This window comes from Aptenodytes patagonicus, chromosome 7 (assembly GCF_965638725.1).
Source record: "Aptenodytes patagonicus chromosome 7, bAptPat1.pri.cur, whole genome shotgun sequence".
NCBI lineage: Eukaryota > Metazoa > Chordata > Aves > Sphenisciformes > Spheniscidae > Aptenodytes > Aptenodytes patagonicus.
The window spans coordinates 31,279,331-31,297,983 of NC_134955.1; the positions used below are offsets into that span (position 1 = coordinate 31,279,331).

Below are 18,653 nucleotides of genomic sequence, written 5' to 3' on the forward strand. Positions count from 1 at the left end.
GCCGCAGGACGGCCTCAGGCCGCCGCCACCGCCCGGAACGCGGCGCCGCCGCCGCCATCCCGCCGCACGGAGGCCGCCGCTGCGCTGGCCGCGCCTCTTCCGTTCCCCGCGGGGGGGACGCGGCTGTCGTGGGCCGGCGGGAGCGGCGCGGGGGGCGGAGCCGCTTCGCGGCTGGGCCCGGGCTATCACCGCCCCCGGTTGCCAATCGGCGGCCCGGCCGCGCTCGGGGCCCGCCGGCTACCCCGGTGATAGAGCGCCGCGCCGGGGCCTCTGACGCCTGCCGCGAGCGAGGCGAGGCGGTCACGGGAGAAGCGGTCACGGGAGAAGGGCCCCCGCTCCCCCGGCTGTCGCCCCTCCCTCTGGGGAGTCCCCCGGGCCCTGCCGCCGGCGGCGGGCGGTCACCCCTTCACCCCGCCGGCGGCCGCTCGGGGCAGCCCCGCCATGGAGGCGGTCACGCCGGGGGAAGTCAGGTAACGCTGTCCGGTAGCGCTTCCTGGGCCGAGCGTCTCCTCGCTCCCGGTGTTGCCGGGGTGGCTCCACAGCTTTCCACGGGGAGCGGGCCCGGCCCCAGCAAGGGCCTAGAGCCGGCCGGGGGTGGGGGGTAGGCGTGCGGGGGCCGTGGCGGCGCTGTCCCCGCCGCCCCTGCCAGGGCAAAACCTGCGTACCTGGCCGCGGAGGGGGGGCAGAGAGCAGGTTTCACAACGCGCAGGTTACTTCGGGTGCAGGCTGCACCGCTGGAAGGTAGTCCGGTTGCAGGGTGTTAGGTATGGCAACAGAGCCCCACAGACCTGGTGCAAAAACCCGAAAGTGCATGGGTATCTTCAGGCAAAAATGGGAAGGATTAAATTGCTTAAATATATGGTTACTGTGAGGTCTCCAATAATAATCCAGGTCTATTAATATTTAGTTCACAGTAATTGTGACCAAGTCTTCATGGCTGCCATCTGCATTATATATGCATTATATAAGTTGCATGTATATAATTAATGAGTGTTTTGTAAGCATTAGCTCTTTATCTGCCAGTACTAATACCTTATTCTCTTCCATGTGTGTCTGAACTCAGCATGTTATGGGAAGTATTTTGATGACAGGCATTACTGGCAGTCCATTTTTTCAGGCAAGCCAAAAATTTACTGTTATCTAATAGATCTAAAAGTTACCTCAAGCCTAGAGATAACATAGAGCTGTCAGCAGGGCCATCAGAAGCCTCCCTCCCTCCCTCATCGGTCCCACTGCAGGTAGAAGAGAAGGGTGCAGGGTTTCTCCTTTCTGCCAGTCCTGCCTCTTCATTCCTATTACTGGAACATAATATTTGACTATAAGGACTGCAGAGAGAGATCTGGCTTCAAAATGCAAAGCCCCAAGAATTCACTCGTGCTGAAATTCAGTTCTGTTAGTCACAGATTCAATTGTTTGCCAAAATTATCAAAGTTTAAAAGGAAATGGTTTCACATGGAACTAAATGTGTAAGAAATTCTTCCCATATCCAAACACAGTAGGTCAACGTCCAACACATTTTATGTCACCATGGTTGTCTGCACTCTCTTTAATCCTTGCTCCTCTTGAGGAGAACCCCAATAATCTGATCATTCAGCAGGTGTTTGGTGAACACAATTAAACATTTTCTTTATCTGCTCTTTCTAGTGTCCAAGATGAGGCTGTGGACAAAAGCACCTTTAAGGAATGCAACCAGATTGCTTTTTACAGGTAAAGAGAAGAATTGTGGTGTAGGGTTGTTTTTTTTTTAAAAACTAGTAAGATTAAAAGATACAGGAAGTAGTTACACATTGATTTTTAATCACAGCAAATCTGCTACTTTCAGGATTTATCTTTCAAAGTGAGCGTTCCACTCACCTGTCAGCAAGCAATAATCAGTATATTTTAAAAGGTGGAATCTTACATACAAAACCTCTTCTCTTAAAATTCAGAAGAGTCAATCCTCTCATCTGACAAAGCCTCAGCAATATTTTAACTATAGGTACACTCAGACGCAGGTTGGTTTTGTGATGTGGATATTTCTTGAATATCCGTAATTCAAAATGACAGAATTCTCAATAGAAACCATTAGTCTGTGACAATAGCATAAATGATTACAGTCCAGTTGAACAAGTACCTTGGCCAGAATTCAGCATCAAGTCTGAATTCTAGCTCATTAGTCTCTTAAAGCTAATCTTAAGCTAAGTGATCCTTCTCATCCCATTTCTAACTGAGATACCCCTCCTCCAGCTTTTTTTCCTCCCATCCTCCATTGTCTTCTATCCACTGCTGCCTGGGTGAAAGGAATGATTGCCCAGTGTTATACCAATTAGCCACTGACGTACTGGGTTACAGTTTCAGATGTTCATTTCTGTTCTGCAGGAAATTACGTTCAGAAAACCCCAAGTAACGTTTTGCCAGTGGGAGCAGGACTCCTTCCTCTTTTCACAGCAGCCCTTTCTAGCCTGTCGCCATTTTAACTTAACACATCTAATTTCTCAGCAGGAGGTTGCCACACATTGGCAAGTATCAGATCCTGTCTTTGCTATGCTTTTAAAAGAAATCCTTTATCTGATTGCTCGCATTTGTGCAGTATCTGTTTGCAAGGAAACAAAGTCAGTTTACTAATGAAGAAGCTTCCCTTTAAGGTAGCCTCCAAGACACTTATTTTCAAATAGTTCATAAAACCTGGGCTCAGCAAAGAGCATTCTACAAACAGTTGAAAGAGCCTCTGTTTCAGGGTCTCTGTCCTAAAAACATCATCAGGGCCAAAAGCTCTAGTCAAAACTGTATAGTCAACAGGCTTGTTGAAAAACAATTTCCTTAGTGCATATTCAGGAGGTTACAAATTACAAACATACACTGTTTCATCACCACAGAATGTAGAAGCTGTTCACCGGGGGGTTGCAGACCAAGCAGGGGTATATGACAGAAAATGAAAAACAGATTATTCAGCTGAAATTTCTAGGGTCATGAAAAGAAGAAGAATGTAACTGGACAACTGAGAATTTAGTTGGACACCTGAATGAAGATTATTGTTAAAAAAAAACCTATAGGGTGGTGATGGGTGACCAAACCCCTCTACCGTCTCATTCATAAACATGTATGTGTGCTCAGAACTATATTCCTTTTTTTTCTCCTTGACTTAAAGTGCTGATGATAATTGTATTTGAAAAAATACAAGACAAAATTATTGAGTAAACATTTCTAACAATATTATGTCCTTCGGTATAATATAAGCCACAACAATTAGGGAGACCAAAAATAATTTTCTGTCTTGACAGGCGTCAGAAACTTCTACATCCTGGAAAATCCTTGTATCGAGCATTGTTGGATTCAGTCACGTTAAGTGATGAGAATGTCAAATTCCAAATTATTCATGAGGAGAATAAGGTGAGATCCCACCTAGCATAAAAGCGTGCTTACAGAAAGAGCAGTGAATATTATCAACAAGTCTGATAATATTTGCAGGGTTTGAGATTATTCAGTGGTAGACATTTAAGATATGATGCAAAGTATCAGCCTAAAGATGTCCTTACTGGTCCATATTTATTTGACAACTTGAGACGGTGCAAGGAGAACAGGTATCTTAAGGAACTTAAAAAAAATCTTTAACGACTTTATGAAAAATCTGAATAGAACTCTTTTTAGCTGAAAAAATGTTTTTAATTCAGAGTTTTCTTCACTATTCCAAAATAATAAATTCTTTTTCTGTAGTGGAATAAGAAGACCTATGTTCCAGCACCTCCTAATCATACCTTTGTATTTCTGTGTTTGCTCAAAGGCAGTTTTTTGGGAAAAAGAAGTCGTCTTCACATTTAAGAAGACAGCCAGGAAGAGGGGTGTCTTCTATTTCTCTAATTTAACAGCTTAGCAGCTAGCACATTCACTCAGGGAACAGGCAGCCTAACCTGTCCTCAGATTATGGGAGTTTGGAACTACAGCTCTCTTCCATGGTCTAAGCATCACACTATGTAGATACTCTGCATAAATGTATTTTCTGCCTCTCTTGTTAATCCTGACCTTCTTTGCAGTCAGAACAGAAAAAGGAGCCCATTTTTTGTCTAGATTTTAAGGTATATGAAAGACTGAAGGCTCTGTGGCTTCCTAGACTATTTGGGGGTTTATACAAAGATGGCATAATGTAAAATATTTCCTAGGAAGCAGGATCTGGAACTCCAAATGAATCTTTTCTCTCTTGCCTACTCTGCCTCTGGTCTTACGGATCTTTTCATTCTTTCATGCCTTTGAAGAGAGCGGGGCTGATTGGCTTCCAGGTAGAGGGAAAAGATATCAGGCCAAAACTCTTCAGCCAGTTTTGTGTCTCACGGGAGGAGAGATTAAGAAAAGAAAAAACAGAAAAAAATCTGACTTGTGGTGTAGGGGTCCTCCACGGAAGAAAAATGAGTCATTTTGTATGAGCTAGAACAGAGTGACTTCCCAGTTCCCTGAACTGTAAAATAGCAAGTTACAGTGGATAGGGCAGTATTATGCATTTTCTTCAGGTGTCTTTCTGACACAGTTCATCGGTGTCAGCATCACTGTGAATACTAATGAACACAGAGCACTGACGTTTTTGCAGAAAGCCCACATCTCAGTAGTATCCCACTCTTAGACTGACAGCACAGTAGTGAAATTGTCCAAACTTCTGAGATAAGTGTATACTACTCCTGTTTTCCATGCAGCTTGTGGGGAGAGCTGCAAAATGCTAGACATGAGAGACTTGAAGATAGAGTCCACTTAAAAAGAGTTGCTTCTTCAAAGGGGAGAAGTAGAGTTAGCTGGTGTAAATTCAGATGGATGATGATTGTTGCTCAGCAGCGCTAAAGAACATTAAGTCAGAAAGCAGGCATGTTTTTTTCCAGATGGTAAGTGTTTGGTGATGTTGAGTTGAAAAGTAAGTTGGTATTTGTTATGAGTTTATCTGTTTGTTTGCTCCCAGGTTCTTCTACAAGTAGAAATTTGTGAAATAGAAGGCAATATTTTCAGGCTTAAAATCGATGAGGCAGCTCCTCTCAGAGCAAGGTACAAAGTTCCTGATGTTCTTATAAAGGAACCTACCACCCAGAGGTAAGTGATGGGAAGATGAGTTAGCACCTTAGTAACTTATACAACTTCATTTGCAAGAGTGTTTTCCCTTCTCCCTCATTTGCACTACACTACAGTTGTCTCTCTACAATACCAAGTTGTTACAGAAAGAAAATAAGAATGAATGTGGTTAATTTACTTTCAAAAATTCATGTTAAATACATAGGAGAAAGTTTTGTCATATACGTAAGAAACTTGAGGCTATTTGACCCAATCAGAAAATAGCCTACTTGTTATGATCATCATTTTTACCTAAGGCATTACCTGTTAACGTGAAATGAATGCAAACTCTGGATAGTTTTCATGGCAGTTCTGTAGCCACTTGTTGCACTGTGCAGTGAACCCTGAACACAGCATGTATTTCTGGGGTTCTTTGCCTCAACATTAGCCTTGAGGTTTTTATAATGTACACGGATGTTCTCAGCCCATCTTTTGTTTCAAATTGTTGTTTACTTACAGTGGATTTCATGTGGTGCTGATTGATATAAAGCTGTTGTTGCTTTTCATTTGCCAGACTCTTTATATCCGAGAAGGAGGCAGGTATTTTGGTGCTGTCAAGTGTTAACGAGGACTACAAACTTCAAGTCACAGCAAACCCCTTCCAGATTGAGCTGCACTCCAAGGGTGAGACTGTTCTGAGCATGAATTCCAATGGGTTGTTATATTTTGAGCACCTACAACCACCTCCCAGTGATAGGTACAGTATATGTCTATCGCACTGTAGTATGTACTGATTGTGCTGTAGCTGAAGATAAACAATTCTATGGAATTGCAATTTCTGTGATAGAAGCTCTTATGCATTGAAATCTGTCTTCTCTTTTACTTCATACCAGTAAGTACAATGGTGAAGTTCTAACAAAGAAATTCTAGATCAATTAACTGCAGACTGTTTTAATCCCTTGCAGCAGCCATGTGCAAAATGCTAACCTCATTTAATGGCCAATTCTATAAAACACTAAGGTATCCTGGTACCCCTTGTCTTTCTTGGGAGTGAGTGATGGTAGTATGATGAGGTTACTAGTTTCGTCTCCTTTTATGACTAAACTTACTCTTTAGGTAGGTTTTGTTCACTATATAAGCTCTTGAAGTAAGTTTTGTTCAACTTGCAATGTGCCATATAGCTGCAAGATTTTACAGGTCAATCCCACTGCAAAGTGCTGAAAGGGTGAGAAACCACAGTGCAGGACATGTCACGACTAGGAAAAGACCATAGCAAGTGTCTCTCCTAGAGAGCATTATTTCAAAAATTGTAATTAACAGAGAGCCCTTAACAGAGAATAACGAGGAAGTGAGGATCTTCTGAGTGGGTAAAACACTGACACAGATAGAAATAAATGTGAAAGGCCAAGGAGTCAACCTAACTCAAATACAGAGTGAAGGTTATTTTAAGACATTGAATATTAAAATTATTTGCCAGTTAGAGCTCTCAACTATGACACCAATTTTCAGAATAGTCACGCACTAAAACTCTTATATAATGTATAAGGCAATGCATAATGCTATATGAGTTTTCTGTTTGAAATCCTTCCTTATGTTAACAATAAACTGATTATGTATTTGTTTTCACTAGAAAACCTATAGCAGAAAACAAAGAGGAGGCAGCAAGTGATTCCTCTAAGGTAACCCATGCTTTCTCCAATTTCAGCATGAATATTTTGTAGAAAAGAGAATTGATTAATTAGAATCACATGTTCATGATTTCTTCTGGTACTATGTTTACAAACATAATCTAACCACTTTCCAGTGAAATTCAAAAAGGACCTGATATTTCATACTGAGATATTTGCAAATTCATAGTTGAATAAAGGTTTATTTGTTTTACCCGGGCTGTAGAAGGCATCAGTCAGGTAGATCTGGCTCAGAAATGTTTTTTCCATGGCCTTTTTATTTAGAATTTCTTTCTCTTTTGTTCTCTCATTTGATTTGGAGTAGATGTGTAAAAGGGAGTTTTGTGGCGATATTTGGCCATTTTCAAATTCCCTGTTCATTGCAAAGAGAATTTCAAAAGAATGAGACCTGGTTTATAACAGTCCAAAAACATGCCTCCACATACATTCATGCTTAGTACAGAAGTAAGATTCTCTCTGAAAAAAGACCAGGTCCTGGCAGTGCATAAAGGCACATACCAGTTTTCTCAGGAGGCTGAGTTATGTCCATGATGTAATTTTAGCCTCCTGTAGAGCAGATGGCTGCTTACTCCACCATCCTGTTATAAATGGCAGGAGATATGCTGCCTTCAGCATACTTCTGTCTGAACTCTGGATTCTGCCAGGGAGCGTGCTTGCTTTGGGGGAGTCATACAGCTGCAAGAGGCCACATCCGCTTATTCTGGGATGAATGTAGAAAAGAAAACCAGGAAAGACACTGCAAAAAGTGGAAATTCTAGGACACTGAATGGCAGGGCACAAAGCTCAACATTTGAAGGAGGCTAAAAGTATGAGTTACACACACAGGACTCTGGAGAGTCTGGAGAGTTTTTCTGTTGTCTGACCCCTACTGTTTAGGAGCGTGGGTTGGTTTCTCTTTGTATAGGTTTTCCTGTTTGGTTCCATCCATACAATCTTAGCATTTCATAATCATGTTCAACATCCAGAAGAAAGACATGTTTTACAGCTAGAACAATCATTCACTGGAACAACCTCCCCAGGGACATGGTAAAGTCCCCATCACTGGACGTTTTCAAGATGCAATTGGACTGGGTGCTAGATAATCTCATCTAGGCTCCCTTTCCCACAAAAGGTTGGACCAGATGATCTTCTAAGGTCTCTTCCAACCTGGGCTATTCTGTCATTCTATGATTCTATCCAAGACCTCAGATATTACTTTTATGCTGTAGCAGAGTGCATGTGTGCTCCACTAGCACATCAGTTCTTCAGTGTAAATTCCTGCAGCAGGATCTGAACTGTGGTTTGGATTTATTTATATAAACCATATTTGACAAAAAAACAGTTAACAATGTACAAATCTCGTGAATAAACATTCTTCATAGAAATACATTGTGTGAGCAGTTGCATTTGCTAGGCTTAGCTATTTCTGTTTATGCAGGAGAAACAAGAGGATCTAGGTCTCTGGCAAGAGAAATTTGGCAGCTTCTTAGACATCAAAGCTCATGGTAAGTCTCAGTCTAGTTCTGAAAACAGCTTTACTGCTTTGTATATACTTGTGTTCATTCATATTTCTGTCTGCTTTCTGTTTAGCTGTTTAATGTTTATCAGTGTCTCACTCGTTCCTTCTTTTAACTTGCCTATCAGATATCAGTGATGGGTAACAAATTTGACAAAAGTACTGGAAATATTAATTAGATTTCTGTTCAGGAGGGAACATATTAAATGTGACCCATTTCGTCAGCTCACTCTGTACCATTTCTGACACAGCATAACCCTATCTGCATTGGCTGACTGGTATATAATACATTATTTCCTTTTTATTTTCTTTTTTTCTCTTTTAGTATCAGCACATGACATTGATTTCACTTGTAGTTTATTCTCACGACATACCAGAAATCATGATATCTAAGCATTAATAATTGTCACAGAAAAACTTTTTAAGTGGGGGACTACAAAAGGAAATACTGAGCAGTCTTAAGGGATAAGAAGGAGGTTATAGAAACCAGTAGTTCAAATACAATTTAAATTTTTAATTACCAAAATTTATGACCATCTGCTGTCTGTCCAGTTGTATTCTGCATTAATTGGGTTGGTTAGCTTAGTCTGTTACCACTATCGTGCACACTTTTATAGCATCCAGCATGACCCAGCAGCTGCAGCAGGGAGAGGGAAGTCTGAAAGAGCTTCCTTTTGGTGACGGGCTGCTTCGGTCCACAGTCAAGACACAGAGGGGCAGGAAGCTGTTGCCCTTGTTGTTCATGCTGTATCTGATGTATTAGGCCAGCGTCATGTTTTTTTCTGCTTCTCTGTGTTGGAGGAGTAAAGTCCATATGGTGAGGTTCTGATCCTGAAGCCACTGCTTGTCAGTCTACAGGGTCTCTGGTCACCTGCCAAAAGTTGCTTTAGATTCAGTAATGTGACAAGATGATATCACTGGCAGAGGCTCTTATGCGTGCTACTCCCCTGGCTGAGGCTGAAGAAAAGAGCGGTAGAAAACAGGCAACTCTGACTCTAAAGTCCACTCTGCTGTACCACTGTGCTGTAAAGCTTGGCTTGTAGGTACTGGGATAGAAACAGGAGATAATTTTAAGCAGTTTCACTACAGAATAAAGAAGGGACCCACTATTACATGTATTTTTTTTCTATTGAAGTGATTCATTTTATCTTCTTAAGCAGATCAAAATCAGAATACAATAAAATCTGTTTGAAACATTACCTCTATAGTACATAAGTAATAATGAAAGTGAAGTTGAAAGCAAGTGTGAAAGAGCTAATTATTAAAACCTGCTTTTTAATATTTTTTTTTCAGTTAGGTTGCTCTGCTCTGTTGCTTTCAGCTAAGTCTGAGAGTAGAACTCTGCGGTCTTCTCTTTTAATGTTATTCCCACAGGTCCTAGTTCTGTAGGCATGGACTTCTCTTTACATGGATTTGACCATGTTTATGGAATACCACAACACACAGAAGCACTTCTTCTCAAAAACACCAGGTAAAGGTGACAGATTGCTAGTGAAAGCAATATCGTTTTTGGAAAGGAGAGCTATAGCATTGTCTTAATAATTTAATGCAGACAACAGCTTGAGATATGTATATTATATAGTATATATTTTAGTTTAATGATACAGCAAGCTGGATCATAGCCCCTGTCCACGTGGAGTGAGTTCTGCTTTCCCTTTCCACTCTGCAATTTCATGAATGACCCCTTCTGTTCTCTCTCAATTTTCCATGCAGTTTTTTTCAGAATTGCAGGATTGGTGATGTTTAAGCAGAACTCTTAAAAGAGAGTTCAGAATTCATATTTTAGGACTTAGAGCAAATGAGCAATAGTCTCACTGGCAGCAAAAATGTTGTTTGATTCAGATAGCTAGGACCAAAGCAAAGACGCAGTAAACTAGGCTGTCCACATTTCAGCTCTGGATGCTAAACAAAAGACCATAATACAGAGCATTCAATGAGTGTTTACTGAGGTTAGTGGGTTGGCAATAGAGCTAAAATTGGCCTAGTGCAGGATGCTTACATGTAACAAACACATCTGTTTGTTTGTCCTAGCGATGGTGATGCCTACCGGCTTTATAATTTAGATATCTTCGGCCACAAGATACATGACAAAATAGGCATTTATGGTTCAGTGCCCCTTCTCTTAGCACACAAGCCTAACAGAACTTCAGGGATCTTCTGGCTGAACTCTTCAGAAACGCTGGTGGATATTAGTACAAAGGCAGTAGCTGAGGTGAGTTGCTCACTTTCCTCAGAATGTAATAATGAAAGAAAACACTCCAGGGCAGGGCCAACAGGAACATGACCACATTATTGGAGATTGATCTTTTGCTCCCTAATGAAGAATTGTCAGTCTCTTCCTCCTGTCCTCCCTACTGCTAAATTCGTTGTATTAAACCACTGAAAAGAACAAGGAGATGACTCCTTTCAAGAGTCAAGGTATAGAACTTGTATCTTAACACGTCTACAGGAGAAGGCAGAGAGGAAATGTGTAATGTTGGAGCAGAAAAAATCTACGCAGGTGGATGTAGCAGGCAGAAAAAAGAGTGGACAAAAATCTTGACAATCTCTTGGATTTGAGGAATTTTTCTGAGTTTTTAAATTCTTGGAGTTGTCACACATTTCTCCTTAGCAGGCTCGTTCTTCTGTGGAATGTAATTGACCTTCAAGAAACATAAAATATTCAGGAAGTGAACTCACTCAACTTCTGAAACACAAACATATGAATTCTGTTAAAATTGAAACAGTGAAAAAAAAAATGTTGTTTTATTCCAGCACTGCATTAGGTGGTTAAAATTATTAATTTTCTTTATTACTCATGGTATAGTTATAGATATTACTCAAAGATCCTGCAGAAAATACATAATCTTTAATTACAGAAAAGCTTTAATTACTTTGCCCCTCATTACCCATTTTTCCTCATTAACTATTGCTCTGTATTTTGTATAAGCAGTATGCAAGGTAAAGGATTTGTGAAGGATATATAAGAAACATTCAGTCTGTATTCCTAATACTTGCCAGGTATGTGTTAGTGAGTTTTGTGGTTTTCCATCTTTGCTCCTTCATTGAACAAAAGTTTGATAGAGAGAGAGATTCAGTTTTACCTTGGTTTCCTTCAAAGCACATGCCATCCGGATCTGCTGCAGAGACTGCTAAGCAGAGGGCAGTGCCTCTAACTGATGTGCGCTGGATGTCAGAAAGTGGGATCATTGATGTTTTCCTGCTGATGGGACCCACTGCATTTGATATCTTCAAGCAGTTTGCACAGCTGACAGGTACTAACTCACATAACTGGAGTCAGTATGGCACATTCACCTGGGAGATTCTCTGAGGAACATGCTGTACCCAAGAGTGGGTTAATATTTACCTAGCCCATTGTGTGCAGGAGGCCAGTTGTTCCCAAACTGCAGTTTGTAGAGCAAACGCTGGTGCTTTGTGAAGACAGGCCTCCATCCTTGTTTTCCCTAGCATCTGCAGCTGGTCAAACTTGGCCCTAATTGAGAAGCCGGCATAGTTACTGCTATCTGAAACTGCTCCCTTAGATGAAGAGGGGAGGCACAGGGGCTAGAACTGCCAGTCACCATCAAGACAGGCTGCCTTATAATGAGAAAAGACTGAAGTTATGGAGTAGTGCATCCTGGAGAGTAGAGAAAGAAGATAGGTAACTGTCCAGTGTGTCCATTAGGGAAGGGAGCAGAGATGGCATGCAGATATGGAAAGGAAAGAAGCAAGAGGCTCAGGAAGACACTAAAAAAATGGAGGCAAGAGGACTAACATTTTATGAAAGCAAAATTCTTTATGTACTAAAGGGAATTAAAAGCACAGGAACATCCCTGGTAGTTCTTTAGTGTGTTAGCAATGATTGTTTGCTGCACAGATGTTACGGAGAGAGTGTGGTTCAGCTGAACAGGAATAGGAAAGTAGCCAGATCACAAGAGGATCTCGCCAAGCAGAAGTGCACACCTGGGAAAGTTTCCCAGCTCCCTTTTGCCATATGCATACATACATACATGTTTTCTAATTTTAAACATTTCTAACAATTGCAATTCCATGGTTCTCCTTGTACTGCAGCACCTGTGGGCCTGTTTACACTACTCAGGTTCAAGCAGTCACAGGAATTGCATTGTACTGATTAAAATCTAATTGTTTGCATTAATGACAGTTAAGCTAATCTAGAATATTTTTACATTAGAAAAAATTGAAGAATAAATTTATATTGGTTACTGGAATAGCACTTCAGCATCATGGAACAGCAAGTTCCTTCTCAGTCTTGTATTATCATTATAGCCCTCTGCTCTTTCTGGCTGTTGAGCCTGTTGTAATATTTGTTATTTTGAGAGTTCAGTCACTTTGGTATGAAGAACATGCTCTAGACTCAACTTAGGCCAGCATTCCCAGCTCCAGACAGATACGTATTAATCATGTTAACTTTTCTAGAGTCTCTAGATAAAATCCTGAAGGGCGTTAACAGTGTTATCTTCATTCATGTACTCTTCCTAGGCACTCAAGCCCTGCCCCCGCTTTTTTCGCTGGGCTACCATCAGTGCCGCTGGAATTATGAGGATGAGCAAGATGTCAAGGCAGTAGATGCTGGCTTTGATGAACACGACATTCCTTATGATGTGATATGGCTGGACATAGAGCACACAGATGGCAAGAGGTATTTTACTTGGGACAAAAAGAAATTCCAGAACCCCAGAAAGATGCAAGAACATCTTGGGAAGAAAAAACGCAAGGTAAATAATATAGCAGGAAGAAAGAAAATATTTCTTTGTAGTGTGAAGCTACCTAGTCTAGCTTTAACCAAGGTACTTCAGATACTGGAAACAGTTTAACTACAACAGAGTAAATTAGGCTGTTTTGTGGTCTGGTGATGCTTCCAGTGCACCAGCTACCTTGTTTAATTCAGTTCCTCATGCCTTTTTATTATTTCGTAGTTTGTTCTGTACCCTGACCATCAGGCTAAGTTTGACCCATATGAAGCTCCATCTTACAGAAGCAGCCCAGTGATGTCCTTGATGGGCACAGTAGAAAATTTTTCTACTTAACATGAGCTTTCACCATTGGTAGTTTCTATCCTCGCTTCAGCTTTTCTTTGTATTGATAATACTTTTTATTTTCTGCTTATGCTAACTGAGATTTGTCCTTTATGTTGATACGATTACTTACCACAAACTAAATGTTTTTTCCTTCTGGTGAAGTCCTGGTATGATGTGCAGTGTGTTAGCTTAGTTAGTCTTTATTTCTGCTTTTACAGCTAAAATATTTTCCTTGAAATTATAGAGGTATTAAAATGTACACAGTTGATATCTAAAAGTTGTAGAATTGCTTAATGCTTGATCTTTGCCAAAAGTCAATGAATGGGGGACTGTTGAAATAGCATTCAAGTTTTATAATCTCCTAGTTGGAGCTATAGTACTTTTTCAGCTTTACAGCAAGACAGTTAGTGGCAGCAGAAAGTAACTGTAAAATACTGCATGTTTAAAAAAATTAGAAACTTCTGTTGCTGTTGTATGCTATACAAACTAAGATATATTTAAATGTCTTAAGGCAAATGATTTTAAGCAGGGACATGAACATGGAAGTCAGATGTTTTCCCATTCCCAGAATACAGCAGTGAATTAAACATAGTGTTTTTAGGGGCTGGGGTACTTGCTTTTATCTGAACCAATGTTTTTTGGCCCTTATTTCAGAGGGGTAAGCACGAATTCATGCCCTCCTTGTAAATTCAGCTATTATACATAAGTCTAGCACAGTTTATACAAGAACTGGTAACTGCTTTCTGAAAGTAGTGACACAGCTACTTTCTTTAGCTTAAGTTAGCCTTTTATCAAAAGTGAACTCTTACTGTTTTATTCAGTACAGTTGATGCTAATGATGCATTTTATTTTCTTGTCCTGGCAGCTTGTCGTCATTGTAGATCCCCACATTAAGGTTGATCCCACGTATACCCTGTATTCACAGGCAAAAGACAAGGGATATTTTGTGAAAGATAGAAATGGGCAAGACTTTGAGGGCATCTGTTGGCCAGGTAAAAAACTACTTTGTCCCTACGTTTCAAGCTGTTTATTTTTAAAATGTTGCAGAATAGTTTAACTGGGACCCATAGAAGTGGAATTAAATTCTTAGATTCCTTGCCTTTTTTGTAAATATTCATAATTTCAAATACTTTGTGGTTTCTTTGGTACAGTCATGTTCCACTTGCCTCAGCTGTACAACTTCCTCTGTTACGTCTGTTGGCTCTGCAGATAGTCCCAGTGCCTAGAGCTAAAACAGTTGGATTTGTTGATCAGAACAGCCATCCCTCTCCCCAACTTGTCTTGGGTAACAGAAATGCAGTCTGGTCTGTTGCAGTGAGCACAGCTTAAGGAGGCTGGATGAAATTAAGTGAGCCCTGATACTGAAGACTTTGATTCAATCATAATATAGTGATTTGACGTGTTGTTTTTCATGAGGAGATCTCATTGTGGGGAGGCAAAGGACGTTGTCCCCCTTCTTTGCAGATGGAAAGCCCACAATCCTGGCAAAGGAATGAATATGAGAAAAAACAAGGACGTATTACAACTTCTAGTAGCATGGCAGGATGTTGTTATTCAGCTTCTCAGTGACACCTCCCTGTTTGAGCTCAAAATACCAGGGATGATGTCTCTCCCTGGCTTCCTGTTCACATCTGAACATATTTCAAACTGCTAGCAGTCATCCTTAAATGGTGCTGAGCTTCAGACCTCCAGAATCTACGTGTGTTGGTCTGCAGAACATGGCAAGGGGTGTACTGAGTTCCAAGTCAACCTGGAATTTGCTCTTGAGATTTTGTCGCAGAAACAATAGCGACCACATCATTGCTGCCCATTGTGGAAAGCATCCTAGCTTTAGGCCACTGTATTTAGGTGCAAAGACAATGCATGCATGCTCTTAAAATCAAGTAAATAATTGAGATCTCCCACATCCACAGGTTCCTCTTGTTACCTGGATTTCACCAATCCTGAAGTGCGAAAATGGTATGCAGATCAATTTGCCTTCAAAACGTACAAGGTGTGTATTTATTTGCTCTAATCTACATATCCCAGAAAGCCTGAAAATGGGGAAAAGAGAGAAGATAAACTACTGGCTAAGCAAGTTGGTGGCTTTTGTAGTTGTGTTATCATAATGTAGAGGAAAATACCTTGATAAGCTGAAGTACCACAGAAGAATTTTCTCCATGGACTTGTCTACACTAAGAAAGTTGGAATCCATATGCCACCAGTGAACCTGCTCACTTAGTTGCAGCAGTAGGATGGACAAACTACAGGCATTTTAGCAACCCATAATCTAACACAGCTGCTGCAATTCCAGCTTTTACTACCATGATAGCACACAAGGAGTGATGTGGGAGTGCCTTCTCATAGCTCATGGTCACTTCACCCTGACCTTCCTTCCAGCACTCCTGCCTAGTGCTGAAAGTGTCTGGGTGAACACTGCTGGACACCTCCAGTTCCCCCCGCCCCGAAGTTCTCCTTCGCAGTAGGGTTGTTGAAACCACTCCCCTAGTAGACATGCGTAGCAGATGTTTCCCATGCTGCTTTTCCTCTCCAGTTTTTCTCTTCTGGCCTTCTCTGATTTTTTCCTCATGGTTATTTAATACTTCTCTTTTCCCTGCCTCTTTTCCCTCACCAGAAGGCAGGAATAGCAAGTACCGACTGAGTTTTGTAAGAATTGCAAAAATCAAGTGGACTTGTAGGCTGCCACCCTGACCAGAAGTTCCACTGAGAGAGATGAAGTGAATGACTTGCAGCTTTCAAGTGACCACAGGAGTATAATTACCATGTCTTGCTTTGCTGCTGCTGTTTCTACTCATACCCCAGGCTGGTCTGACACCCACTAGAGATAAACATACTAAGTCACAGCAATGGCTCTGTTATGTCCTAATTGCAACCCTGTGTTATAGGGATCCACTAATATCCTCTTTGTATGGAATGACATGAATGAGCCTTCAGTCTTCAAAGGGGCAGAACTAACAATGCAGAAAGATGCTGTGCACTACAACAACTGGGAGCATCGGGAAGTACACAACCTCTACGGATTCTACCAGGTAGAGTATCTGGAGACACAAACCAGCAGTTATTCTCATGGAGTATGTCTAATGTGGTAATTTACACAGTAGTAGGTATTCTGTAACCTCCATCAAGGACTGAAACTCTGCTGTGCTGGGTATTGCTATATGTGAAATAAATTCTGTGATTGGTCACAAGAAAATGTGACAACATCCGTGCCTCTCTACCATAACAATGTAAATGACATTGGCTGTGACTACACGATATTAATAATTTTTTTTGTTCAAGTATATTCTAGTAAGAAAGTGTTGCTTTAATAATAGGTATTATTTGTGGGTACAGATTTCTTAATTTTCCTGCCTTGGAAGGGCTAAAAAGGCAGTGTAGCAAATATCCTAATTATAGAGTTTGTCTTCCTGGCTTTTATATTAATGATTTTCAGCAAATGGCAACTGCAGAAGGACTCATCAGGCGTTCTTCAGGAAAAGAGAGACCATTTGTCCTCACACGGTCTTTCTTCGCTGGATCACAGAAGTATGGTAAGTAAGGACTAGCTGGATGCCTTCCATGCTGCTTTGTTCTATTAAGTTTGGTGTGTAGTAGTTAAGTCTAGAGAGGACAGAAACTACCTTAGAAATACTGACATGGGGAGCTCATAAGAGTGCAAGTGATTAAAAAAATCAGGAGAGGCTGGCAAAGCGTGTACAAGTTAAAGGCAGAATAACAACCTGTGTCCTGTGACAAACCACTACCTGCTTTTATTGCATATTTCAGGAGCATGCGTGTATAAAGAAAAAAAAGTTGCAATGAACAGCAGTTCACCAGTAGTTCATGACCATTCTTGTCTTCTTTCCTTAACTGCAAGCATAAACTGAAGCATACGCCCAACTTTCCTGTGTAATGCTGAGACTGAGTATTTCCAGGGGCAGTGTGGACTGGAGACAACACGGCAGAGTGGGGTTACTTGAAAATATCCATTCCAATGCTTCTCACCATCAGCATGGCAGGGATTTCATTCTGTGGAGGTAAGGTGTTTAGCTGGAGTTGCTCACTATGCATAAATCACTGGTGCCACCAAGCTTGTATCCCAAGACAGACTTCAACACAGATGGTGGAAAGCTCAACAGTCCAATGCATTTCCAGGCAGTTTCACAGATTAGTCTGGTTTCAGAAGCCAATAACCTGGCTCTCACCATCATTTCTCCACTAACTCTTATGTAGTGTCTGTGTTCCATCTGGAGCAGCGATCCTCAGGTGGTGTTCCGTAGCATCCTCTGTCACTGGGGAAGGCACTCACTTAGCTTCCAAAAGCTCTCCTGAGATTTTTGTTAAAGGATAACTTGTTACACAAATTTTCCACTCTTATTTGGACAAGCAGCTGCCCAACAGCAGAACTGCAAGCACGCTGTGAAATGCATGGATTTATACGCTTGGAATGTTTGTTAGAGGAGAACTTCATATTTTTCAGAATAATTTCCAAAAATATGTATTTTTATTTGTCTGCGCAATATCTAGCTGATGTGGGAGGGTTTATTGGAGATCCGGAACCAGAATTACTTGTTCGCTGGTATCAGGCTGGAGCCTACCAGCCCTTCTTCAGAGGTCATTCTAACATGAAGAGCAAACGACGAGAACCGTGGCTCTTTGGGGAGAAGAACACCCAGATCATCAGGGAAGCCATTAGAGAGCGCTACGTCCTCCTGCCATACTTATACACACTGTTCTATCGGGCACACACAGCGGCTGAACCGGTTATGAGGTAAGAGCATACGTCAGGAGGTTTAGAGATTATCTTCAGGAAGTTACTTGGAGGAGGAAAGTTAAATTAACATCTCTTACTTTTGTGATTACTTATTTAAATATTAAAAAGAAAAAACACACAAAAATTACTAAATTCTGTTTTCATGCCTTCTGCAAGCTTTGGTAGGGTTCTCAGAGGAAAATTGTATGTTTTGGGTTTTTTCCCAAATGACACCTGGAACACACTAATTCAATAAACACTGCACAGTCTTTAAACATGTTTTTAAAGTACTATGGACTCCCAAACTTCTCCTCATAATAAAGAACATTAGGTAGTATTCCAACCCACACTTAAAACAGTGCTTAATGGACTCTGAACTTTTTGACCTAAAAACGTAAAGGCCATTTTGCCCCTCATGAAAATATTTGTTACTGCTGAATTGTTACTGTTCTAAAAGCTTATTTCATGTTGATAATTTGATCATTTATCTCTGCAGTATTTCTTATAATTTTTCTTTTAGTAGAGAATCTAATAATCTAGAACAGAAATGAAATTAGAAAATAAACTTTTGTTCTGCTGCTCTCTAACCTCTAAGAAAGTGTCTCAGTGGAATTGAATGCAACAATCCTTTCAGCAAGAGATGAATGTCATTGATGTCCCTGGCATTGCTGTGTCTTTGAGGTTGCCCTAGAACTGTCCTTTTGCACCACATTTAC

The 18,653-nt window shown here is 41.0% G+C and overlaps 1 protein-coding gene across 2 annotated transcripts in view; it reads left to right on the forward strand.

The window, feature by feature from the left end:
• The first annotated feature begins 234 nt into the window (after nucleotides 1–234).
• GANC (glucosidase alpha, neutral C) overlaps nucleotides 235–18,653 on the forward strand; it is a 29,621-nt gene continuing 11,202 nt past the window's right edge. The window contains exons 1-17 of one of the 2 annotated variants that reach the window (XM_076344669.1): nucleotides 235–470; nucleotides 1,645–1,707; nucleotides 3,261–3,369; nucleotides 4,919–5,046; nucleotides 5,579–5,761; nucleotides 6,635–6,683; nucleotides 8,110–8,176; nucleotides 9,562–9,658; nucleotides 10,219–10,399; nucleotides 11,288–11,441; nucleotides 12,667–12,902; nucleotides 14,071–14,197; nucleotides 15,119–15,198; nucleotides 16,091–16,234; nucleotides 16,639–16,735; nucleotides 17,120–17,221; nucleotides 17,712–17,955. In XM_076344669.1, the coding sequence (XP_076200784.1) occupies nucleotides 442–470; nucleotides 1,645–1,707; nucleotides 3,261–3,369; nucleotides 4,919–5,046; nucleotides 5,579–5,761; nucleotides 6,635–6,683; nucleotides 8,110–8,176; nucleotides 9,562–9,658; nucleotides 10,219–10,399; nucleotides 11,288–11,441; nucleotides 12,667–12,902; nucleotides 14,071–14,197; nucleotides 15,119–15,198; nucleotides 16,091–16,234; nucleotides 16,639–16,735; nucleotides 17,120–17,221; nucleotides 17,712–17,955 (2,090 nt within the window). In that variant the 5' untranslated portion in view covers nucleotides 235–441. Of the gene's footprint in view, nucleotides 471–1,644; nucleotides 1,708–3,260; nucleotides 3,370–4,918; nucleotides 5,047–5,578; nucleotides 5,762–6,634; nucleotides 6,684–8,109; nucleotides 8,177–9,561; nucleotides 9,659–10,218; nucleotides 10,400–11,287; nucleotides 11,442–12,666; nucleotides 12,903–14,070; nucleotides 14,198–15,118; nucleotides 15,199–16,090; nucleotides 16,235–16,638; nucleotides 16,736–17,061; nucleotides 17,222–17,711; nucleotides 17,956–18,653 lie in introns of those variants that run through there. The other variant, XM_076344670.1, reaches the window with a different exon arrangement.